Source organism: Penicillium robsamsonii, assembly GCF_028829455.1.
Source record: "Penicillium robsamsonii strain IBT 29466 chromosome Unknown utg000003l_segment0_segment0, whole genome shotgun sequence".
Lineage (NCBI taxonomy): Eukaryota > Fungi > Ascomycota > Eurotiomycetes > Eurotiales > Aspergillaceae > Penicillium > Penicillium robsamsonii.
The window spans coordinates 1702255-1727037 of record NW_026643221.1 but is presented as its reverse complement, the minus strand read 5'-3'; the positions used below and the strand labels follow the sequence as shown (position 1 = coordinate 1727037).

The 24783-nt window shown below is 47.2% G+C and overlaps 6 protein-coding genes across 6 annotated transcripts; 4 read left to right on the top strand and 2 right to left on the bottom strand.

Annotated features, from left to right (window-relative positions):
• Nucleotides 1-18: 18 nt before the first annotated feature.
• On the top strand, nt 19-1773 carry N7447_005378 (Iwr1 domain-containing protein; the record flags this gene model as incomplete). Its single annotated transcript, XM_057229640.1, has 3 exons — nt 19-85; nt 221-1519; nt 1625-1773. The coding sequence occupies 3 exons, from the start codon at nt 19-21 to the stop codon at nt 1771-1773; spliced, it is 1515 nt and encodes a 504-aa protein (XP_057084730.1).
• Nucleotides 1774-11386: 9613 nt separating this feature from the next.
• On the top strand, nt 11387-12205 carry N7447_005377 (uncharacterized protein; the record flags this gene model as incomplete). Its single annotated transcript, XM_057229639.1, has 1 exon — nt 11387-12205. One exon carries the CDS (start codon nt 11387-11389, stop codon nt 12203-12205), a length of 819 nt encoding a protein of 272 aa, XP_057084729.1.
• A 2387-nt stretch (nt 12206-14592) lies between these two features.
• Nucleotides 14593-16253, bottom strand: N7447_005376 (uncharacterized protein; the record flags this gene model as incomplete). The annotated part of the gene is made up of 4 exons (XM_057229638.1): nt 14593-14665; nt 14723-14832; nt 14891-15766; nt 15948-16253. The coding sequence occupies 4 exons, from the start codon at nt 16251-16253 to the stop codon at nt 14593-14595; spliced, it is 1365 nt and encodes a 454-aa protein (XP_057084728.1).
• Nucleotides 16254-17713: 1460 nt separating this feature from the next.
• N7447_005375 (glycosyltransferase family 69 protein) lies at nt 17714-19276 on the bottom strand (the record flags this gene model as incomplete). Its single annotated transcript, XM_057229637.1, has 1 exon — nt 17714-19276. The coding sequence occupies one exon, from the start codon at nt 19274-19276 to the stop codon at nt 17714-17716; it is 1563 nt and encodes a 520-aa protein (XP_057084727.1).
• Nucleotides 19277-19839: 563 nt separating this feature from the next.
• N7447_005374 (uncharacterized protein) lies at nt 19840-20445 on the top strand (the record flags this gene model as incomplete). Its single annotated transcript, XM_057229636.1, has 1 exon — nt 19840-20445. The coding sequence occupies one exon, from the start codon at nt 19840-19842 to the stop codon at nt 20443-20445; it is 606 nt and encodes a 201-aa protein (XP_057084726.1).
• Nucleotides 20446-22270: 1825 nt separating this feature from the next.
• On the top strand, nt 22271-24331 carry mirC (siderochrome-iron transporter MirC; the record flags this gene model as incomplete). The annotated part of the gene is made up of 5 exons (XM_057229635.1): nt 22271-22491; nt 22549-22679; nt 22737-23471; nt 23524-24185; nt 24236-24331. The coding sequence occupies 5 exons, from the start codon at nt 22271-22273 to the stop codon at nt 24329-24331; spliced, it is 1845 nt and encodes a 614-aa protein (XP_057084725.1).
• Between the last annotated feature and the right edge of the window lie 452 nt (nt 24332-24783).

Below are 24783 nucleotides of genomic sequence, written 5' to 3'. Positions count from 1 at the left end.
CTGCGCCAACCTTGTATCATGGCGCTTCCACCAGAGCAAATTAATATCAAGCGTCGGCGCGAGGAAGAGCCCGTCGAGACCCTATGTACGAGAACAATCCCTTTATTTTCCCCCCGCAATGTAGACCATCCAAAGAGATACATAAACCCCCGAAAGGGGTTGCCTCTAGATATGAAACATTGACCGACATATTGATAACAGACACTAACCTACCCCGCAGTCATTCAATCCGCACTCCACCAAACCAAGCGGCGTTTCACCGACTTCGTCTTCCACAGAGTCACGCTGAAAGCCAGCGAGCGCGCGAGTGCAGATACATCTCCAAGCCCACCAGCAACGCCAGCTGTGCAACGGCTCCTGCGCAGCCCGCGCTCAGTAAGCAGTCTTCATGTAAATAGGCGCGCGCCAGCATCCTCAATGGGCGTGCCCATGGTGCGGGCCACCTCGCCGGGAGCAGAATTCCGCGAAGCGCAGCGCATTATAGCTGCACGAAAAGAAGCGGAAGAAAGGCACAAGCGTGCCGTTTACGGGGGTCCCAATCCTTTCACCGACCTGCAGCCCGACTCTGCGGCTAGCTCTGATATCTCCCACCAACCCGCAGTGCGTGACAGCAGCCCGGCATCAGCGGAGACATCCTCCAGCCGCGCGCAAGCCCTTCGTCGCTTCCAGATCTCGCGCTCAAACCTCGACTCCTTGAGAGGTTCGCCTGGAGGAATTCAGAAGCGACGCGCTGGTGGTCCTGCGCCTGGTGTGGCTGTTCTGGTCGAGCAGCTGCAGCGGAATGCGCACTCGCGCAAGGCATCCATGGTCTCGGATCTGGTGGCGGAAGCACAGGCTCTCTCGCTGAAGCCCAAGCAACTTGTCCAGGATGACACGCCCCCGTCACCAATTAAACCACGCAAACGACCTGTCGTGAACCAAGCCGAAAAACGGTGGCGCGAGGAGCGCAAGGGTGCCATCTCGGCTGCGAAGCAGCATCTGTCTGAAACTCTAGAGAAATCTGCTCAGACACAGCAGAGGAGCTGGGATGAGGAGTCTGAACGCCTGGCCCATGATTTAGAACAGGTCGCGATGGAGCTTGAGTTCGAACATGACCAAGACCATGCCATGGACCTCGATACTCAGGTCGTTAGAAAACCGGCCCCTCCCCCGCCCGCATCTTTGCAGCCTGCTTTCAGCACAGCTCCTAAGCCCCCGTTGAAACACCAGCCCCGGCAGCCCAAAGAACCCAGAGTCGCACCTACATCACTGCAGACTTCGGAGCAAACTGAACAGGCTGTGGAGGAGGATGACGAGGGCGACTATGTTTACGACGTTTACGTCCGCCGTCCGCTATCGGAGGCTGAGATGCTGAAGAATCCGCTCGCCGAATATGAGTCCGACCAGCAGAAAAAGGAGATCGCCAAGTCTCAGCCTGGAGTGGGTGTTATTGTCATCACGGCCGAGGACGAGGAAATCTGGGAGGAATTTATTGAAGATGACGAGGAGGAATGGGATAGTGAAGATGCTGACTCTAATGGTATGTGATTCTTCCCCCGCTTTTGCCCTCTCTCTACCCTTCGCTTCCATCTTCTTCCTCTTCATTTCCAACTCATAGACTTCCGCTGACCCTCTTCAATCACAGCCGAAAATCACCCCGCCAACGATTACCCGGATGAAGAAGCATCATCCGATGACGACGAGTTTGACTTTGATGATTCAGCGAGCGAGGATGGCGGGACTGGGTACATGTCTCGTTACCGCGGGCACGTAGACTCGGACGAAGAATACTGATCTAATTGGTTGTTTATGGCTAGCACCAAAAGCGACACTGCTCTTTTTGCCATTTCCCAACCTCTCTTTGTTTCTTATTTTAGCAGGGCCCCGTTGGTCGGGCGTTTGCTTTGATTTACCCCAGATACCTCAAACTTCATATGTATTCCCATGAAATCAACGCAAGCTTCGTTTGCTACTACTATCTTACTTGCTGCGGCTATTAAGAGCCAAGACTTGGCCAATGAGCCGAGAAGTAATCCTGCAAGCTCCAGTTATAGAGGACAAAAAGATGGCTGGGCCTAATCTCCACTGGTCTACAATGGGAGACTGGCAGATCAAGTAGGCAACAGGCAAACAAGTGCTGCAATGATTCACAGGATATGATTCCTTAGACATGCAGTATACCTATCTACACGAGCTCGGGAGATGCCTCCTAAAACATTAATCTACCAAACTCGATACATCTATGTATCATCGGTGATGATGGAATAAAGCGTTATCCCCGAGACTAAACCAGGATCAAGGCCCCTCCCCACCGCCGATCCTGCATGGAAAATGAAACCTGAAACGAAACTACCACAACCTATACTACTATACTATACCACCTTTCTAGACATCCGTCGAGTATCCCAGCCGTGTAGGGATGCATACATACGAGATAGGCCATTACAACCAGTAACATCAAATGTAGCAACCAACAGCATCTAAAACATGTGAATTTAAGCCATGTCTCCTCCCCCACCACATCCCCGTTCCCAATGGCATTCATTTACCAATTGCATACCGACCCCCGAGCGCCATTTCACCCGCAGTCACACCTCCACCACCAAAAATATCTCCCTTTTGACAACGAATGTAGTCGGAACAACTCCGTGCATCGAAAGTGACCATGCCATCAAAGTTAAATATAAAAAAGCAACGAAAGGGTGTGTGGGCCAACGTTCAATTCTCCGGCGTAGCCCGGTCGAACCAACCAGGGGTGATGGTTTGTGTTGGGGAGGTGAGGCGTTCGCTTGTCTCATATCGAGATAGGAAGGAGCTAGTTACAGGGCCACGTGGTTTTGCTTTTGGAGATGCAGTCATCGTGAGATGTGATGAGATTGAAGCCGGGGGTCGTATTGCGGGGTAGATATGCGAATGAAGTCATGTTTGGAGAAAGGCGGGTAGACGAGGCGTTGGTTTTAGCTACATAGTGTTGGTGTTGGTTTCCAAGGTTGATAAGATATTACTTTGCGTTGGTGACGATATTTGGTCAGGTGTTTAGATATATACATGCTGGTGTGTCGATCTTGTATATAGGTACTTGGTAGCTCTAGAGTCTATTGGAGGAAAATATATATATTTGTAGTTCATTCCTCCAGTAGTTGGTTTATGGCGATTTATGGCAACCAACTATATTGTACATATCGATGTAATGTACATCTTGCTAGGGAGAACAGACCATCCAAAAGTCAAGATATGACGAGATACGAATCAGTCTGCCTGCATGTCCCGAAACAGTAATATACATGCTGCAGGAGATATATCCTATAGCGGTCACTAGTGTAGCACTATACGTAATCGGATGCGGCAAATTTGGGAGCCAACCCGACATGTACGAACAGCTTCTAATTGACATGGAATTTCAATAAATGCATGATAAATGCACGCACGTTCCAACGGCGCTAGATAAATGGCTAATGGCTTTTTGAGAGGCGCAAGGTTGGATATCATTCTACATATGCACGCCGCAGACTCGTCAAAATATTCACAAGGCTACCAACCCCACTACTTCTTGCAGAAATAGATCCATGTCAATCCGGCGACACAGCCTAAAACATGCCAAACCTCGAAGATCATATAAAGAGATAGGATTCGGCATGAAAACGGGCAGATCCGGTGCACGGTGCTAGGCACCTCGTAATCTTCACCTTTTAACATTTTTTTTTTACCTTGAAGATTGAAATGAAGATCAACTGAATATTGCATCTCCGTCTCCATCTCCGTATTCTCCGATTTCGCTAGACCCATTATTCACGGCTACCCCGAAGTATATCCATGGGTGGAAATGGAACTATATTATAGCTCAGTCTGATTCCAAGGTTGATTCACTCTCGTTTAATGCAATTTAATCTCTCAAAGTTGGTTGGGCGGATATAACAAGCGAAAGTTTGTGAGGTGAGGCTCCTAGGGAAAGGAAAATAATAAAAAACGTCGCGCTAGAGGTAATTTACCAAAGCAATTACAGTAAAACGGTTACCCAAGTAAAATACGATTTTTTACCTTTCCTGCCAATCCTTCATTCTTCGCTGATTGAGGCACATACTCGTACTCCCGTCTGCACCTTCCAAACTTGAAACAACCGTGCAACGTTCTGACTCGCAAAAGAAACCATGAGGCCGACGTCACCAGTCCGCTTTGTTCAAGTATGTGCTTTCTTTGTCCAATGGGAATATTAACTGCCAAAGAAAGGGTGTTGCCAAACCGAGTCAAGATGTGCAATTTGTCGTCAGGTTCATGTGCTCGGTGAGTCTATTATTGAATATTCGCCATTAATTGGGCTCGAGTATCTAGCGGTCTCGGAGAACATCGGAAAGAACAATTCGTCACGGATTACACGTGGTATTCCATATGATACTGCGATCTTTGAAGGATCCTTGAAGACACAAATTTACTGAATAATACCTGAAGATCTACGATAGTATTCGATTATACTTTGCAAATGCTAATAATATTGGGGGGAAAACCCCCTGCCAAAGTGGGTATATGGAGTAGAATGGATACTTTGTACTCTGACTATACTGCTTGACGATTACACCCTGATCCAGAATTCGGAGAAATTCACGAGCCAGAAACCTTGAAAGGCCATCGACTATCTAACGACCTACTAAGCTAGATACAGTCAGTATCGGACATCCTGCCAAAAGAATCAACGCAATACGACCTCAACCTCAAGCTGGGACGAATACTACATAACATCATAGACCCCACCCCCTCCTTTCGAACCACTCACCATCCACAAGCAGCAAATCCCGAAGCGACACATCAAGACATCCAATATCCAACATGCAAAATCCACCGTCCACTATCCAACAGGCTCTTGAACCCAGTCTATCAGCTGAAACATCAAAGTGCAAAAATAGCTCACGCCAGAAGGCCTGATCCCGGGGCTAATGACCCAGGTCTCTGGCTTCGGTGTGATGGTGGCAGCATTAGTGCTTCGCCATGTCGTCCGTGCTTGGGGCTGATTGGCGTGGCTCGGGTGTAATACGCACGTGTGGGCATTGACCTGATCGCTGTACTCACCGATAGTTATAGAGGACGTTGCGCATTTGACTGTTTACTACTTTAGGGATGATTGAAGACGTGTACAACGTCTGGACGTTAAGGCGCGTGAAGTTAACTTATGATCCCCATGGTCGCTCACGATCATGAGTCAAGGATGTAGTCTTTTTCGTTCTGACGAATGAGAGATGATTCTAACTGTTGGTTCTTGGACCTTTTCACTTGACTTTTTCATTTCATTTCAAATTTAAATTTTTTTTTTCATTTTTTCGCTTTTTCTATTCCCTCGAAGGATCCTCCATGTCACATCTCCCCATACGCAACGGCCACACACATGTCCTAGTCACTCCCTTCGTCCATAGCCCACATCCCATCCAATCCAACCATTCCTAGCCTTGCAGTGAAAATCCCTTTTCCGGTTGATCATTGGCTATAGTACATCGTAGGTATGCGACATATCCTCGTTCCACTGCATAGCCTTCGATCGGCCGCCGTGTAACAGTTCCCGTGCCAGACCAGGCCGCCAGGGCTGATCCACAATGGGAAAATTCAATATTCTGCAGGATCTTATGTATTCACACAGCCACGCTGACTAGCTCTTTGCAATGCATGTTGTGGTGGTTGCTGTCTTTATGCCTTAGGCATCACACCTCGCTAACTAGATAACTAGATAGTTCGGGAGGTTTGCTTCCATAGAAATCAACTCTCTCCTTCTTTTCCAGATCTACGTAGTAACTCTACCAGGCTATGAGCCCGTAAATCATACCGGGGGTGTCCCGCAGAGAAAAAGAGACGATAGGTCAGAAGTATCCAATCCGGATCTACAATGCCGTTATTCTCCACATAGAACCGGCTGAATGTTGCATATACGCCCTGTCCAATCACAAGTCGAGACAGCTGTTTTATCCGGCAGTTAGTGGGCCGATTTAAGGTCTAAAGTCTGTACAATATATGTATGCTCCATACGACCGTACTGCACAGACCATGGTTGACCGTGTTTCCCGAGCTGAAGAGTTGTCTGCCGATCAGAGAAAAATAGAACAAATAAACATTGAGTATCAGTGTACATCGTACTCCGTACAATATACTATATGCCGTGTAATAATCTACTACGTTCATGGATATATATCCCCGGATCCATCGCCTAAACCTGATAGGCTTAAAATAAGCAAAGCCCGACACAACCACCCCGGTTCTAGAACAACAATTAGGATCAAGCTAATGACAGCGTCAGACGAAAAGAAGGAATAGATCATCAGAAGTGAGAAATAAGCACAGCTTCTGTCAGTTCGTCACTAACTTCCACGTGTCACTAGTGCTTATAAGTACCTCTCTCCACAGCTGGGGTCGAGTTTTCTTTTTGGCTTGGGGGCTGGTAATAGTGGCTAGCTATGACAGGAGCCTAGAATTACGGAGTACAAACATACATTGTGCTATATCTGAGTAGCCACTAACCCGTATAAAGTGAAAAGCATGAGAGAAACGAATTCTCGATACAAAATCTGAAGCTATACCCACTTAGCCTGACCCAAGTTGTGAAGAAGATCGGCAATGGCAAAAAAAAAAGGGATCCAAAAGTGGACTACAGATTATAGTCTTTTCGAATAGCGGGCAAGACATCATGCAATGACTTTGCGTGATATTATTTCCATCTCTAGGATTCAATAAAAGGTTTCTTGTGGATACCCCATGGGATTGGTGAGCTTCGACAATTTTGTATTATCCACGTGGCTGGACAATTATACAAGCCGAATGATATTACTGTAGCCGGATGTGTATTAGCATAGTTGCTATTTGTGGCCAGTCAGCAGTAATTAACGTAATGAAAATTTAAAATACAGTGATATGCAAGACAGGTTTATATAATAGAGAGTTAGCCTTGTATTTTCGGCCGAGGATCCTCATTCGCTGCTTCGCTTATCATTTCTTTGTGACTTGCGCGTCGATCGATTCCAGAAGCGTGGTGGAGTCTACTTTTCTTTGAGTACTTTTGATCTAGTAAATTTTCTTGGAAATTGAAAAAAAAAAAACTTCATATTCTCTCTTTGTGCTCGGGTGTTACAACCTAACTGGTACTTTTCTCTCTTTCTTTCTACTTACGGATCCTGGTGACTGCCGGAAAAAAAACTTAGATCTCCTTCAGACAAAGGTGGCCGTGTGTCTACCTTGCCCTAGACTGAATATGGGAAAAGAAGCTGGACGCACTAGTAGATACTGTATATTGAGCTCGCTTGGCGGGTCTTTCTCCCCATTTTTGATTCGCTGGTTCAATAGTACTATATACAGGGGGGTATATACTGAATGATATTATGATGATATTGAATACCCGAAGGCCAAGGTGTACCTATACCCGAGCCATGAAGCACAGAAAGATGATAATGTTTAATTTTATTGCGGATGAGTTGCGCTGGATCGAACCGTGCAGGATTGGGTCGGCCCCCGTTTATCGTTTTAGTGCGAATGATGGCGTGGGGTCCAAGAAGCGGAGATATTCGGATTTAAGTCCTACACTAATATTGCGCATCACGTAGTCTAGTACTTCGTGTACCGAATTGGGAACATAACGCGGCACTACCACTTGTCTACAAGTAGTAAAAGAACATATCGGACATCTACTGCCAATGGAGGCGAGTCTAGTGCAAGAAACCCTGCACGCTTGTCACCTTGCGGCTGAAATATACGCCGAGAAGTCCGAGAGCAAAAGCCAGAAGGCTGCTCTGGGCCTATAGCTAGATAGGGGACTCGGATCCGAAGCGAAAGGCCGAGAGGAGTTGCGGAATAGTTATTTGATTATTAATGGTAGTTTTACCCTGACTAATGAATTTTGTCTCAATAGCCAAATGATGCTTGGAGATTACCCAGACCCATGATCTGATGTCGCAAAACTGGCGCCCAGGGGTTTACGCCTTCAGCGGGCCCGGACAACCAACAGCCAACAAAAGCCAACACTCTGCGAGATTACCGGGGTGCTCGGGATGGTCGGTCTTGCCTGCAGGAGGTTACCGTCAGGTGCTCGTGCCCAGCCATTTTGTTTTTGAGCTAGCTAGCTAGCTAACTAGCTGGTCCTGTGTATATGTCGTAGCTACGAACAATATAACCGGTTTACAACGGGGCCCCCTCCCACTGATCCAATGCAAGCACCTATTGCAGTTATGAGGTGCCAGCTCCTTGTAAGCGTATGATGCCAGGGAGTTCGGTGTAGTTCGGGGGATCTACTACGATCCAAGATTTTGAAACTATCCGAGCTTCAAATCCTGATCCATGGAAAGATGAGGGAATCCCGAGCCTACAGGGTTCGAAAAGGGATATTTGTAATCATTTGGATGATCCTTGAAGGGAGTAGGCCCAGTCAAATATATCGGTATTATGCGTCAATAGAGATTACCTTGTACTCCGCACGCTCCGTACGGAGTATGGATATACAAAACTTTTTGTCCCGTTGTGGGGGAGTGTCTCTCCGTTAGGCAACGGTTGTGCCCGCTCTAGCCCTGTGCGTTCCCCGAGTGTTGCGCAGTGACTGCGCGTCTCCGGGATCCATCCAAGACAAGTTGGATCCTGATCTCCCTGCGATGTAGCATCCACGGTGCAAATTTCCGAAAAATTGCACACCAAACGAGTCATTCCCCCCTCCCCCCTGTCGACGGATCTGTCCCGTTTCAAATGCGGGAGAGGAGATTTCAAGCCGAGAGAAGAAGGGTCCAGATCTACGGAGTAAATGGATTCTAGATCGAGGTCCGAAAGTCCAAAGTACAATGCTGTCTACTCTGTACTCCGCAATGCACAAGTAGGATAACAGACCGATATTACCCAATTAATTGCGTGCTGCAGCCGTGGGGCTGTCGGCGGCTATCGCTAACGTCTAGCAACAGGCCATAGCGTTCTTGGTTGCTGAATTGGGGACAGCTGCAGAGCCTGGAGAACAATCAAGGATCTAAGATTTGGAATTCAACCCTGCATATTCTACTTAGATTCTCATAATTGAGATACAAACAAAGAAAAAAAACAAAATACCTGAAAAAAGGAGTTTCGACACCTCTCACCGATCTACGCGGCTCAGACCGGAAAAAGAAATAGGAAATTATCAGACGTTAAGCGATAAAAGAAGATGATTGGTTAGATACACATGAATTTTGGACCAATCTGCCCACGTTCTGAATTTGAATAAATTAAAACGATAATCTTCTTTTTTTTTTTTTTGGTGCGCTATAGTTGGTTGGCCGTTAGAGAAGGGGGCATGCTAATATGCACATCATGACTCGCGCAATGTGACAATAATTAACTTGGAAAATTACCATATTCTTTACCATGGATGAGCACGGCAGATGAGCACGACAATATTGTCTATTGAAGGAGTTATCATTTAGGTCCCGAAGCGCGCATATCTTATGGATATACGTTAGTGTACTTCATACTGTGTCTAAGAAAAATAGATGGGAACCGCTGTAACATATTAAATCATACCACGTGACTGAAACCGTCTGCGGCTACGCGACTGACGAAAGCCAAAAGTATTGTGATTGGACATGGATAGACAAAGAAAACAAAGTGGGGAGGGGGAAAGGCTGGTTTTAGCCCCCGGGGGGAGCCATGTTGATCCGATCTGCACGGAATCGGGGGCTTCAGGGACTAGGATTGTGAGGAGAGGCTTGCCAAGTGGTCTCGGAAGTAACGGGCCATACAGAACGGATGGCGCCCTAATTGACGGATTTTACGCTTGCGCAAGTTGACTGCGCCGCAAAGATATCACAACGTTTCTGCTCTTTTTTTTGGGTCGCTCTTTTTTTTTCTTCTGTCACAATTTGAGGAGATTGCGTGGATGTCTTTAGGAGATTAGATACAGATTTATATACCGATACCCTGATACAATGATACCTGTACCCACATAGACCTGCCTATACCTGCCTATATTGTATATATCCCCCCCCCTCTGAAACGTAAAATCGTGAAGAAAATCCAAGGAAACCGTTGGCGGCTGCAGACTGACGATCGACCTGGTCAAGGCGCAGATCGAGGGAAAAATGGCGCATAGGAAATTTATCACGCGAGTAATATTTAAAGGCCGTAAGTGGAGAGAGATGCATCGTCACAGATTTATGCAAGTTGACTGCGGAAACCTCTATCGGCTGCTGCCGAGTTAACGCTACTATTGGATTTCCCCCCGCGTCGGGTGTTTAGAATTTAAAGGCCCTACCATGGTTATATCTCGGTGTAGACTACATTCCGTTTGTTACAGAATCTGTATACAATGTCATTATAGAGCAGTCTCTTACCTCATGCTGGCCTTGAATGTGTTGGCAGTGACGAATTGAGCTTGCATTAGCTCTTCACGCTCATTCGCCCCGACATCCCAGGGCCATGGCGTATGTCGCAACAGATGACTTTTGCGTCTACCAATAGACGCGGCGCGTTTGTGTTGGGTTTTTTTTTCCTCTTAAATTCTGCAGTCTTTTTTTTCCCTTCCATGACCTCGAAAAAAAAAAAGAAAAGAGTAAGGAAAAAAACCCGTCGACATCTGACTGTATCAATTACATATCCACTTCTCACATGAATGGGTACGGTAGCGTTCGACAGTGCAAATGAGACACTGACGCTAAAACAGAGAATGCACGCGATTTCATCTCATCTCTTCATCTCCTGATTTTTTGTTTAATATATTAACTAATATATGTTCCTGATCTCGAGCCTATCACCTAAGCACTCATGGAGAGATATACAAAGTAGCAATCGTTCTAATGTCGGGTACTTAGGTACTTGATATTCTAATATTTGTCATTCTTGAATTTCGCCTTGGCGCTAAGGTAATTTTGATTACCGGCCCCCGTTTCGTAACTTGCAGTACAGGTTGATGAAGCTACTAGTATAGACACAAAATTTTCTAGTCAAGTCAAAGAAATCGGAGTAGACCGAAGATTGCCACATCTTCAATATCAAATTAAGTGGCAACATTCGAAAATAGTACTAAAAGTATATAGGTGAACGGAGAAGTCTGTCCGGTTCACCGGTTTAAATTCTTTTTTCTTTTTTTTTTTTTTTTAATTATCTGGGGGTGGAACCGATCCTCTAGAAAAGAAAAAAAAAAAAAGAAAAAGAAAAAAAAAAAAAAGACCCCTGCTAGCATATGGAGCCTGGTATCCGCGATACACAGCTATACAGGGGGGCCAAAGGAACACCCAACAGCGACTATTTTGCTTTTCATTTAAGACCGCGTGCTCCAGGCTTCTTTTCTTTTTCTAGAGTTCCGAGATCTATAAACTTTGCCCGCCCACTTATACTTCCCTTTCTGTACTTGGCTCTTTGATATATAACTCTATATCCCCACTATCAAAAACTTGGAAGCTCGGTCTCTATATAATCTTGAACATCCAAAATGGCAACCCAAGCAGAATACGCATTGCCATCAGAACGACAAAGCAAAATGAAAATCGACGCTTTACTCAACCCAGGTGATGGAGATTCCTACGACTCTCCACGCACCCAACACGCTACAATCCCATCCCATCGTCACAGCTACCATCAGCCCTCACCAAGCTTCCCCCCAAGCCCAAACTACTGGTACAACCGAAACTACCACGACACCAGCCCAGGCGCACTATCCAACACTACCACAGCAACAACCCAGAGCAGCAGCACAAACGCCAGTCACCACAGCGTAAACCCACCCCAATCCCACCAAATGTTCTTCACATACCGGCCCTCAGCCACAGCCAACCGCGCCAGCGGAAGCACAAATCAAAGCTCGCTCTCGGCACCCTCCTCGCCAGACCCATACCAATCCCGTGAGCGCTTCTCTAGCGTCTCAAGCTCTTCCTCGACTAACGGCGACCGCCGTCGGCCTCCTCGGCCAAAGTACGAGGAAGAGGAAATGTACTTCATCTGGTACCACCGTGTTGACTTGTGTCAGGAGTGGAAGGAGGTCCGTGAGGCTTTCAATCGACAGTTCCCGGACCGTCAGAGACGTGGGTTCCAGGGCATTCAGTGCAAATTTTACCGCTTCATCAAGGAGAAGAAGTGTCCTACCCTCCGTGAGCAGAGGCGGATGCGGGATGGGGAATTCTTGAGGGAGGGTGCTACTGCTGCGTTGGCGGGGGATCATGGGTCCGCGCCCAAGTTTGGGGTTCGGGAATATACTAATGTTTGGTATCCTTGGATGAGGAAGGAAGGGGATCCTGCGTTGCGACGGATTTGAATATTCTTTGTTCTGGCTACGTTCTGGGAGGTCAATTTGTCTTTGTTTTGTTTTTTTTTTTTTGGTTTTTTTGCGTGGGTCGGTCTTCGTCTTTAAGATACCTCTTGTTCAGCGTGGGAGGTCTGTTGTCTTTCTTCTCTCATTTATTTCCACTCGGCTTCCTGTCGTTTTTCTTTTTCGCCTTCACACTACATTCCCCAAGATCCACGGGCTGTTTCTGGGTTATATAATATTCTACAAATATGTTGTATGGAGCAATCCATACTTGTGAGAGTCAATATCACTCGGATTAGATCTAGATATCACTATAGAGTTGAGGTTGAATTTAAATTTCAAACCCATTTCTTTCTTTTCCAAGCTTTTACCGGTCTGACGCATCACACATAAATCTTTCCAGGGCTGAATTTTCCTATTTGCATGATCGTTGAACATCCTCAAACAAATCCCCTTGCTTTTGTCCTTCCCATTCACGCATACCAAGCAAATAATCCTTCCAAATCCTGAGCAATGCACATGGCCCTTCCTCACCTTAATCGATACTCGACATGGTCCGCATCTGGTTTACCTTTCAGCCTAGGAAGGATACCCGAAACCCTTGGATTTGACCCGTTGGGAATGTTTTTTGTTTTTCAAATGTATGTGCAGCAATAATAGCTATTGCGTGATTGAAAAAAATTAATTAATTATTCACGTTTTAGTCCTCCGTACAGCCGGTTAATACAACCGACCAGAGACCGTGCTAAGAAAAGAACTTATCCACAGCCCGGTACCTCAGATCCGTCGATCGTGGGGTCCCATGCAATCCTTCGTGCCAAGAGTGTACTCCGTGTCTGTACTATTAAGTATGAAGATCTTGGGTCTTTGGATCAAAGTGTGCATACGTGCAAGACTGGGCCGATGGGGATGTTAGGGGCCTAGTCTGAAGGATTGCATTGTTGGCACATGGTACTCCGTACTTATGTGCCGTGCTATACCATATAGATTGGGGGCCAATTGCTCGGTTCAATCGGATAATTCGCTGTATTTTTCATATCTAGCCATTTAGTAGATAAACGCGTCTAATGGGAATACAATCATGTATATCCGCGAAGTACTAAAGTTGACTGTGATGAGTCTAGGCAATACGTAACCGACATGTCCCGCTTTACTTGCTTTTGTTTCCTTTTTTAATCTTATCTATTAACAGTGCAAAGATCGAAAATAAAACGTCAATGCAATTCCTAGCTCGGGTTTGGGACCTGACCCGCCATAAAGGGGGGGGGGGGGTTTCCTTTAAATCCCGATCCGTTGTCTCAGCCTCATTGTTTTTCGAGCATTGTATTCTCGGTTATTTTGGGTGGGGCTAGGTGTAATAAAGGGGCTGATAAGTCAAATGTGTTTAGTAAATGTATCTAAAATGCAAAATAGGTTAGAAGAATCTGCAAATTGACTAGGCTTGGATGTTTAGAGTATAGGATGTTGATGATAGTGTCTCGTGCTTTTCCGGGGTCCGTAAATATAATTTAGGAATATGTTGCAAGGGAATGAATTGAATATTTCCCAAGTTTACACTATACAATATAGGCAATATGAAGTGTCCAGTTGATAGAAGTGACACAGCCTGCAGTGATACAGGAACCAATCTCGACAAGGCAACTCTGCAGAGTATTACACATGGGGCAACTTGCATGTTTCCGAATTGTATACTATCTAAAAGCTAGTTGACTATCCACAATAGTTCGCACTAAAGTTAGAACTCCACAATAAAGGCTCCAATTGACTGCTCTCCCTCTTCCGCGCTGTCGAATCTCATCAGCACTAAGACGCAAGTGGCAAGAGGGGCACTGTAAATGCCGATATAGTTCATGACCAATTTAATCTAAATTCGCCAATTAGACAGGACTCATTCTTAGCGATGTACGGAATACGGACTACGGACTATGTGATCCATTGGCGTATCGTGTCACTTCTTTTAAATTATGGTGTCGGGGATTTTGTTTGTCGAGCATTGAGGTTGTGCGAGGATGAGCGTGTTGGGAATCTACGTTGTGCAATGTCGGGCATTGTCATGGTAGACCTGCATGTCCATGTTGGATTTCTCCTACGACTGTAGCAGCTGCTATATACCGTGCATGCGGGCTTCTACAATCTGCGGTGGCTTCTGTGTTCCATGCCAAGGTTCTCAATTGAATGTCGACTTGTGTTTCTTTGATTGGGCTATGGTAGATAGAATCATGTCCTAACAAGAGGAAAACTCACTATTTGAAAAACCCGTCGAAAACAGATAGAAAAGATCTTAATCCAGAGGAGCATCTTTTTGGCTGATCCTCTTCACTGCCATCAAATCGATAGCCATGATGGCCCTCGACGCGGTTGTGGCCGTCGATGGATATTCAGCTCATACCCATCTACTCCACGATAATGTTAGACAGCATTTGGTTGGGCTCATCAACAAAGTGGAATCCCTCAGCACGAGCGCATCTGGAATAAATAGTCAGTAAAGAAACTATCTGGGCAAACTGGGAACTGGGAACCTACGGGTCAGGTTCGAAGCTGGCAATGCAGTCGTACGCTCCCTCTTTGATGCTCTGCATGAAATCCCAACCTCCATGGAGATCATAGAAGAAGATGTAGACATCAACACCAGACTGGGAAACACATGTTAGTAGGAACCCAAAACCTAGAATCACCGGCGTGCAAACTTACCTCAGCCTGCTTGATCAGAATGTGATCGAAGCACTTGCTACTCCAGGTAGGATCGGAGGTAATACCCAGGATATCTTCGTTGTCGCTAGTCTTGAAGCCAGTGGGTAGACCAGAGAGACAAACAACACGTGACGCACCCTCTTCGACGCGCTTCGAAAGCTCAGCGTTGTCCTGCAAACCCTCCTCAGGCATAGTAACCGAAATAGTGAGTTCGCCATCACCATCGCTCACCTTAATTCCATCAGAGTGGTTCTCATAATATTTGATGCAGTCGCCTTGCCCAATAAACTGCACGATGACTTCACCATTCTCACTCCACGCGCGCTCAATAGCACCGCCATAGACAAGGTGCAGAATTCCAGAAATATTAGTCCACTCGGGAAGATTTCCAAAGACAATGCGACGGGGCGGTCCAGTAGGAACGACCTTGGGTGCCATCACCTTCTGCATGTGAAGCAGCCGGACTTGCTTCATAAAATCGGCGGGGTCAGTCAGGCCCCTGAACTTCTTGGACGAGGCAGTGGACTCCTCATCCCCGACAGACTCGGCCTTCTGAGATGCCTTGGAACCAGCGGTGGACTCGTAGCCTGGATCAGTGCTTCCGGCTCCAGCTTTGGTAAAAGTACCAACAGCCTTTTTGCTCTTAGCGGCGAGGTCCTTGGTAGAAACATCATCGACGGTGTCACGATGGATTCCAGCGTCTTCCTTGGGTCCAGTGGTGGCCTTGCGGGGTGCACTCTTCAGAGGCACATGAGCGAATTCGCCCTTGGGTTCAGCAGACTCGGTAGCAACAGGAACAAATGGCTTGGCACGTGGATCAATTCCATGGTTCTTCTGCGCAGCAGTGGGGGCAGGAGCAGTAGCAGTCTTGTTCTCCTATGAAAGATCAGTGTGAGACAGAAGTAACGAAAAGAGATGAGCCTTATCCTAGAGAGTGATAGAAATCGGAGGGACCTATGAACAAAACAAGAACAGAGAACGGAAGTGAGTCAAAGAAAGAACATGAACATGCAATGGGAAAGGTAAAGGTATGGATGGAGGAAAGGATACGACATACCTTTCCGAGCGGCATAGCCTTTTGAAGACCCTTTGAGGTATCATAAAGACTAGGCAAGCCATCCGAGACACCAGGCTGAGCGGAACGACGAGTAGTCAGCTGAGCTGACACCGTCTCCACGCCGAGGCGGTTTGCACGGGCTTTTTTACGTACAGCGAGCGGAGCATGAATGCTCTCCTTCAAGCTGATCATCTTGCAACTGGAGATGACGTCGTAGATTATCTTCGTGGTAATGCGAAAATTGGCCTGTTGCTTGATAGAAATCGGGGCAAGACCGTTAGGTCCAATAACAAAAGGCTTCTCCATGATGAAATGAGACAGTACGAAGATGGAGGAGAAGAAGAAGAAGGATGAGGGAGAAAGAGGAAAGTAATATGATTTGCTAGATAGACGGGCGTAGAAGGGTTCGAGTTGGGAAGGCATGCGTTGATCAGGTGGCTCTTTCCTCGTGAGAAAACTTTTGCGACTGTGATCCTTTTTAGATGTCCGTTGAGACACTCTGTCTCAGTAGACATTCCTCATGGTGTCTACTACAATGCTAAAAAGAAGACCAAGTCCAAAGATAGAAGGGCCCAGGGTGATTCCCATGAGGCCCAGATTATACGTCTCGACATTTACAGTTATAACAGGTCTCTAGAAAGACTCACATTGTTCTCAGCATGCCTAACAAAGAGATCTCCCGACAAACAGTGCATTTTCTTGCTCTTCTAGAGACAGCTTGTGCTGTTATCAACCTATTTGTGTTTTAGATATCTTATTCATCAAGCTATACTACCTAGAGGAGTTGTGAGACCTCGAATTCGGTCAGAGTACTCATTGAGTAAGCTGATGAGATAGGTCTTTTAATAGCAGCATGGAAAGCTTCATCGGCTGTAGTGAATAGTGTACTGCTGAACACAATAGAAATTTGTCTTGCGGATGTTAGCGGAAAGGTCAACCGGTTGTTATAGTTGGAATTCACCTTTTGATATCCTTTGTTAATGCCATATATGGTTTTCAAGGCATCCAAGTTCCGTACACTGACCACGTTGGGTCCTAGTCGAACATAATCCCCGTGCTTTAGCGTCACTTCTGTGCGGCCATTGGCAACATCGATGAACCTCCAAAGGTTCGTTATATTAGCCAATAATGGTTCGGGAATTGACCTTGTTCCTGGGGTGAGATAATTGCGAGTGAGGTGAAATAAAGCAAGAGTGACAAGGATGACTGGTAAATGTGACCAGACTGAGATCAACGCTTCTGAGATGATGGCCATGATACGTTCCACAGGTATTTCGAGCTCCTAGATACTATGCTAGTATACCTAATTATTAGGCATACTATTTATACCTTGGATCTTGTAGGAAATGCGGGGGAAAGGGATAATTTCGCCCTTGTAGCTACCCGCGGAACAGGCCTTACTTGGAGAGTTTGCAGCAGTGCTCCGTAGACATCGCATGCTTTTGTTTCCGGGAGGTTATAGCCGTAACAGTAGATGGCTACCTATACAGGGCTGGAGAAGGACTATATGCAACTGGGTGGGTGCAAATAGTGGTGGTCCAGCGTAGTGGGCAGCCATTTCTGACCTCAAAAGTGGTAATTCTCATCAAATCCACAGGTCCTCAAGAGGTGTATACATTAAAAACATTGGTATATTATTCATTTATTTGATGTTCCTAACGATCTCTCCAACAGAACTATCAATACACCGAAGACACCAAAAGATGAGCAAATATATATAACAAGAATGAGTAGAATGGGTATCTGATTGTAGAACATTAAAGCTTCTACGACGGAATAGGAATACTCTCGAAGCCTTTCTGCCCAGGCTTACGGTCTTCAACGATGACCTGAAGGCCACGACGACCACAGAAGCCATCATTGCCCGCAACCCGATCAACGACTTTAAAAGAACCACCCTCCTGCGTGGCATCCGGAACCCACACAGTCTCCTGCACAGTTTGACCGGGGATTTCAGCGCGGCGGGGATTGTCCCAAGGCAGACCGACAAGGTGATTTCCTAGGTTGTGGAGGAACGAGTACAGTCCCTCGAAGCGGCGGGTGACTCCCAGCCAAGAGAGGGTGCGGTGGTCATAGGCGGTTCGCACAAATGGGTTCATGTAGATACCAGTATCGGTGATATCATCGACGTTGGTTGGCGGGTCTTGGATGTCCGCGTGGATGAGGCAGCATTCAGACGCCTCCCAGAAGAGATCTTTCCCGGAGCGGAAGCGTGCTGGGTTGGGGGTTGTAGGTGGCGAACCGGTTTGGAAGTATTTGGCATCAAATGCCACCATTCCGCCCCAGCAGCTGCGCACTCGCACTGCGTCTTTGCCGGCCAGCACATCACTTCGGCTCTCACCTTTGCCGGATGACGTGAACCATGGGTAGAAGGGGAGACCCATACTGTAACCTTCAAGATCGCGGGTGGCATATGTATCGTAGAATTTGATAGGGTTGTCGAAGTCTACGGCACAGGCTGCACGGTATTGGGCAACACCGTCTTCGTTGGCATTTGTTGAGAATAAGAGCTGAGGAACCTCGGCGGGGTGGAAGAGGATGTCGTTCAGATAGAGTAGCTTATCAAATTTCATCTCCGGGTGGTCGGTCAATGGCTGTAGTGCTCGGTTCCGAACCTGGGCCAGATATTCGATGCGCTTGATTCGTTTTGATCCACCGGGAATTGTCACAGTGGGTATAGTCTTCGGGTCCAGGTGCTTTTCAGACACAATGGATTTCTGGCACTTCACTTGTTCCTCCAACGCACGCAATGCGCGCTCTCCCTCCTCGCCACTGTCATTCTCGTAGATACTCAGGAACACATTGTCAGGTCCAAGCAGATCAATCAACTCTAGCAGTTGTGTTCCCCATTGGCCCTGAGCAAGCTCACCGCCACTATCATACAGACTTGCTGCAATAAAGACCTTTTCCTGCCGGGGATTGCCTCGTCCGGGATATGAGCTCTCGAGGAGTGATTTGCGAAGTGTAGAGTAATGTGGGGGGAGATGGGTATATGATGGGAAGAGCATCGAGGTGAAAAGCGCGAGGGTGAAAACTATTCCGGCGACGACGGGGAGGTAGCAACAGCGACGAATACAGAAACGTCGAGAGCAACTCGGTCGTGGTGTGCCTGCGAGGGCCGGTCTATAAGGGTTGTTCAGGCGGCGATAACCTGCTGATGCCGAGGAGATGATTCGGGAGAGCCAGCCGCCCTGGCGTTTGCCAAATTTGGATGAAGAAGGGACTTGTGCTTCAAAATCATCCTCGTCGAGGTTGAACGTCCCCTGCGAGTCAACTGAGGACCGTGAGGCAAGCTCCCATTCATCGGGATGAAGTAATCGTGCAGTCATGGTGGTTCGTGTCTCCAAACGGGTATAAACCCTTGGGACTATCTTCAATTGCAAATCGATACAATAATGTGGCACACAGCAGCCATTATCTATGATAGTCAAAAAGCAACTTGTTTGATCCGGTGCCCGGGGCCCCATGGATAACTTACATCATCAACCCAATCACGTGATGACAACGGGCAAGTTCATGATGTACAACATAGAGCTCAAATGTCTATACGCTTCAATGAATATGATTGAATAGGGAAATAAAACATTGAAAGTAATAGCTCAGTTGATAATCTCTCTACTCATTTCATCATTTAGGTGACTCTAGTAAAAACAAATGTGTAACATGATTTTCTGATGGAAGTTTCGGTATGTAGTGACGTAGCTGAAGTCGGGGCACTGCCTGTTCTGTTCGCCCAGATGAAATCATTTATCTTTCCGCTTACTCTCTGGGCTCACTTACTTTGAAATCCTCGACCTCCCACTTCAAATCTACCCACTTGTCCAAATATTTGCGGCGTGGTGACTGACATTAATCTGACATTATACTGTTTCCCCGCATTCCACAGCCCACCATGTCGCAATCACAATTTAAATTCGCCAACTCAGATGCCAAAGTACCAAGTGATGCCACAGGCACTCCTCCAGCAGAGTTTGTCATCAATGCACCAGCTTCCACAGATATATGGGCCAAGCCACCCTCCACCTTTCGCTTCTCGGCTCCGATCTTGTACAAGTCTATCCCGCTGAAGTCATTCAAGCGGATCCGTGTCGCCTTCAATGGCCTTTGGGAGAAGAACTATGACCAGGGCGGCGTGATTCTCGTCCTGAATACCGCCGATGGTGGGCAGAAGTGGGTGAAGAGCGGCATTGAGCTCACCCACGGCAGACCCCACCTCAGCGTCGTCGCCAAAGACAACTGGGCGGACTGGAGCTTGCTTCCTGTGCCTTCAGGTGGTGGCGCAGCAACTATCGAACTGGTCAAGGAGAAGGACAACAGTTTGTGGATCTATCTTGTTGAGGGTCTGCAGAAGTCCCCTATCCGGGAGGTTACTTGGGTCTTTGAGGAGGAGAATGTGAAGGACTTGTGGGTTGGTCTCTATGCTGCCCGGCCATCAAGTGAGGGTGGGGGCGAGGAGTTGCCTGTCCATTTTGGTGCTTTGATTATAGACCAGGAATAGATCAGCGGGATGTTCTTAGTTTGATGCCCCAATAAGTAGATGGCGATGGCCACTGCGAACACTCATGATATAAATATGACGAATAGGATAGTTGAAGCAATAAAGTAAAGCAAGAGTACTTTTGATCATATTTTGTAATAGAGCACAGAATATTCATGATCTGTCTAGGAAGAAAATAAAGATACCGATTTGCTGCGAACATACCATGGCTCCACTATGTGTGTGCCAAAGATGACCAACATGGTGCAGATCAGCCGATATGCGGATAGATCCCAGTCAATAAAATTGATCCCGGATTTATTGTTCGAACTTATGAATGATCAGCCATGTATTCCTGGGCCTCTAGCTACAAAGTATAGGTATATGGATAATAGACTCTGGGTCCTGTTTTTGTTCGGATGAGATGTTATCCTTTGTGAATTACCCCGTTAGAGAGCATCAGACTACATTCCCTATCGGAGTTATCTGATCCTACTATAGTACGGTATATGCTGCACAAGCGATGCCGAGGTAACACCAGTCGCGTGTTGATATGACACAAGTGGAGAAAAGTAAATTAGAGACTCCTTGCATTTTCTTCCCTCAACTTCCAACTACGGAGTTACTATGATTAAATATTGTTCCATAGATGTAAAAGGGAAAATGATATAGCCCTAGATCAAGTGACCGGCACCGTCATTCCGATAGTGACCTGATGCTTTCCTAGATCGGAGTTAATTTGGTAGCAATGCATGTTGCTGCCAGATAGTGGGGACATTTCGTATGCAGTGCCCTTGATGAAATGGCAAGAACTTCTTTAAAAATGAATACAAAAGAATAAATATAGAAATCAAACTTACATCTTATCTGATGAAATGAACCAGAAAAAAAGTGACTTGGCAGTACCAAACACTCAGCTTATACCACTAAGTGAACAAAGGTATCCCGCGGGTACCCCTCCAATTGTAATATTAAATGATTCCCTCGTGGTACTCCACCTTTTTTTTCCCCCTGATTTTCCTCTTTAACATATCTTCCCATAAAGGGAAAAAATACACTGGAAAATACCTGGAGATTTCAACATCCCTAATGACTCGAACAACTGTGACACTGTTTGAAACTGTATTGGTGCATCCCAGAATGCTAGAGATGAGCTGAGATCCGACCTCAGCCTCTCACCTCACGTCTCTGCCACAGACCCCATCAACGTGCATAAGTGCGACCGACGATCGGGCTTGGTGTCATTTTGCGCAAAACTCCCAAAAGACCTGCAGGCCCGAACTCTTCGAGTCCAGCTTCCCCTTACATTTGGGCGTCATCCTCCGAAGCACGGCGGATCTACCCATCCAGTCTACCCCATAGCTACCTACCGGATCCTATTTCTCACATACAATAGCCCTTCATGGGTCGAACCCCTCAGACAAGCGCGCTTCCACGACTTTTTACATATCGCGCCCCATATTTATTTTCTTCTTGTCTTGTCCAAATCCGGTCTCCGATTCGCTCTTGACATCTCGTGTTGTCGTTGCTTTTTCTCTGTGGACCTGACTGGCTCGGGCTACTTGGCTGAAGAGCGCCGAAAGTACTTGCTGGTTAGAGCGGGCTTTCGTCCTTTTTATGTGATACGCCCGCCGCTACTTACGTCTGATGTCGCATGAACTCTTTTCTTTTTGATGATCTGTTTTCCGCTTAATCGCCGCTTTTAAGATCGCCCACTTTTGTATATGATTTCTACCAATCCCAACTCGAACTCTCTTGCTGGTTATTCTTACATGGATGCTGTCCACCAGAGAACACTTCTGTTGAACGTATACGATCTTGTGGTAACGGTGCATCGGTCATCGAGATGCCACTTCTCGATTCACGCTTAGGGCCATCCTACGGCACTATCGAACACGAAGACGCCAGAATGGAGGAAGAAAGAGATCAACTATTGCAGGATGACTACGAGGTCGAGGGTCAGTCTAGTGGACTGTCTACACCGGATGAAATGCAGGAGGGAGTCCAAAAGATTGAAGCCATCAATATGACTTGGACAGCTAAGTCTTTAATGATAGCCTACATCAGGTTCGTGTGGCTTGCAGCCTCGTGCTTTCGCTGAACTCCTGCTAACATGGCGCACAGTATATTCCTCATGGCATTCTGCACGTCACTGGAAGGTCAGACTGTGATGTCGTTGTCTGCATATGCGACGAGTGCGTTCAGTCAACACTCATTGATCTCGACCGTCCTCGTTATTCAAAATGTGGTCAATGGTGAGACTTGACTACTCCAACGCAATGAGCGGCTGCTAATCTTTAATCGATCTCTAGCTGTCATCAAACCCCCCATGGCTAAGATCGCCGACGTATTCGGTCGCTTCGAGGCATTCTGTTTGAGTATCCTTATATACATGCTGGGATACATCCAGATGGCCGGCTCTACCAACGTCCAGACCTACGCCTCTGCCCAAATCTTCTACTCCGCCGGCTCGACGGGGTTGCAGATCCTCCAACAAGTCTTTATCGCCGACAGCAGTGACTTGCTGAACCGTGCCTTCCTCGCCCTTTTGCCCCAATTCCCGTTCCTGGTTACAGTCTGGCTCGGGCCGACCATTGCGGGCGCGGTGCTGCGCACTAGCTCATGGCGATGGGGTTATGGAATGTGGGCTATTATATTACCTGCATCCTTCTTGCCACTCGCCCTCACACTGCTCTTCAACCAACGCAAGGCCCAGAGATTGAATTTGATCAAAAAGCGGACCAGAAGACGGGTGAACTTGGTCAGCATCATGCGTCGGACCTGGTACGATTTGGACGTGGGCGGACTAACCCTTTTGTCCGCTGCCGTCACATTAATTTTGGTGCCTTTGACTCTTGCCGCCACCGCAAAGAACGGGTGGAAGAGTGTCAGTATTTTGGTCATGATCGCGCTTGGTTTTGTTTGCCTGTGTCTGTTACCGCTCTGGGAGTCTTCACGGAAATTGGCTCCCAAGCCCCTGCTTTCTCTACACCTTCTCAAGCAGAGGACTGCTCTTGCCGGCTGTGCATTGGCGTTCTGGTATTTCAGTAAGTCCATTATTCGCTCGACCTTCGAGGCATCGTCGCTAATCTTACCTAGTGGCCTTCTACTTCTCTGTTCAGCCTTATCTCTATTCCTACCTGCAGGTTGTACAAGGGTACGACGTTGCCACTGCCGGACGCATCACCCAGACCTTCTCTTTTGCCGCAACCATTTCTGCATTCGGCGTCTCAATTCTTATCAAGTATACTCGACGATACCGCATCTACATTACCATCGGATGTGTTGTGTACATGACCGGCCTAGCCCTGATGCTCCTGTACCGAAGAGAAGGAGCCTCGCACTTCCAAATCCTCGGCACACAAGTCCTAATTGGCATCGGTGGCGGTCTGATTAACGTCCCCGTCCAACTGGGCGTCCAAGCATCCGCCAGCCACCAGGAAGTCGCAGCAGCCACTGCGATGTTCCTGACTTCCATGGAGATGGGTGGCGCTGTCGGCGCCGCTATCTCAGGGGCCGTTTGGTCCTCGGCTATCCCACACAAGCTCCTCCGCTACCTCCCCGAGGAAACCAAGGACCAAGCTGCTGATATCTTCGGCAAGCTGACCACCGCTCTGTCGTACCCGATGGGATCTGCAACTCGCATTGCTATCAACCGTGCGTATCAAGAGACCATGAACCGGCTGTTGACGCTGGCTGTCATCGCCACCCTCCCCCTCATTCCATTGAGTCTCCTCATGGTCAACTACAAACTTGACAAGGTAAGTCGCCAAACAGTGCTTTCTGATGATTCCTTCTGACTTAATTCTAGATGAGCTCCGGTAGTCCCAATTCCCGGGGTGACTCGGCCCCAGTTGAGGCAGAGGCAGAGGCTAGCCCGGATGACAGACACTCCAAACGAACCTAAACCCCAACATTCCTGTGTGTGTTTCACACGACGATTACGATCTTACGAACTGAACCTTTTTGCGTGACTTTTCTTTGGTTCTTGCATCTCGATACAAACCAGCAAGCGACGTTTTGGTTTGTTTGAGCAAGGTGCAACACATCCTTGGTATACTCTGCTCCCTCGGACTGGACGATCCAGTCCATCATTTGCATTTGGCGTTACTATTACTTTATTCACGGGGTTAGACGTATCTAAGGCTGTAACAGTTCAATGGACTTGGATACATGTAGATCAAGCATAATCCGTCCACTAAAGCAAACATCCACTGAAACCAAGTGACTATTCCGATCCGGCCGGCTTGCCGCTCTAAGACCTTCGGCCTGTGACAGGTCTCCTGCAGCTACAGCCCAGTGGGTCTCATTTCTCTGCAACGGTCAGGAATAGAGTTGATTCCCCCCTGGCGCGCACAC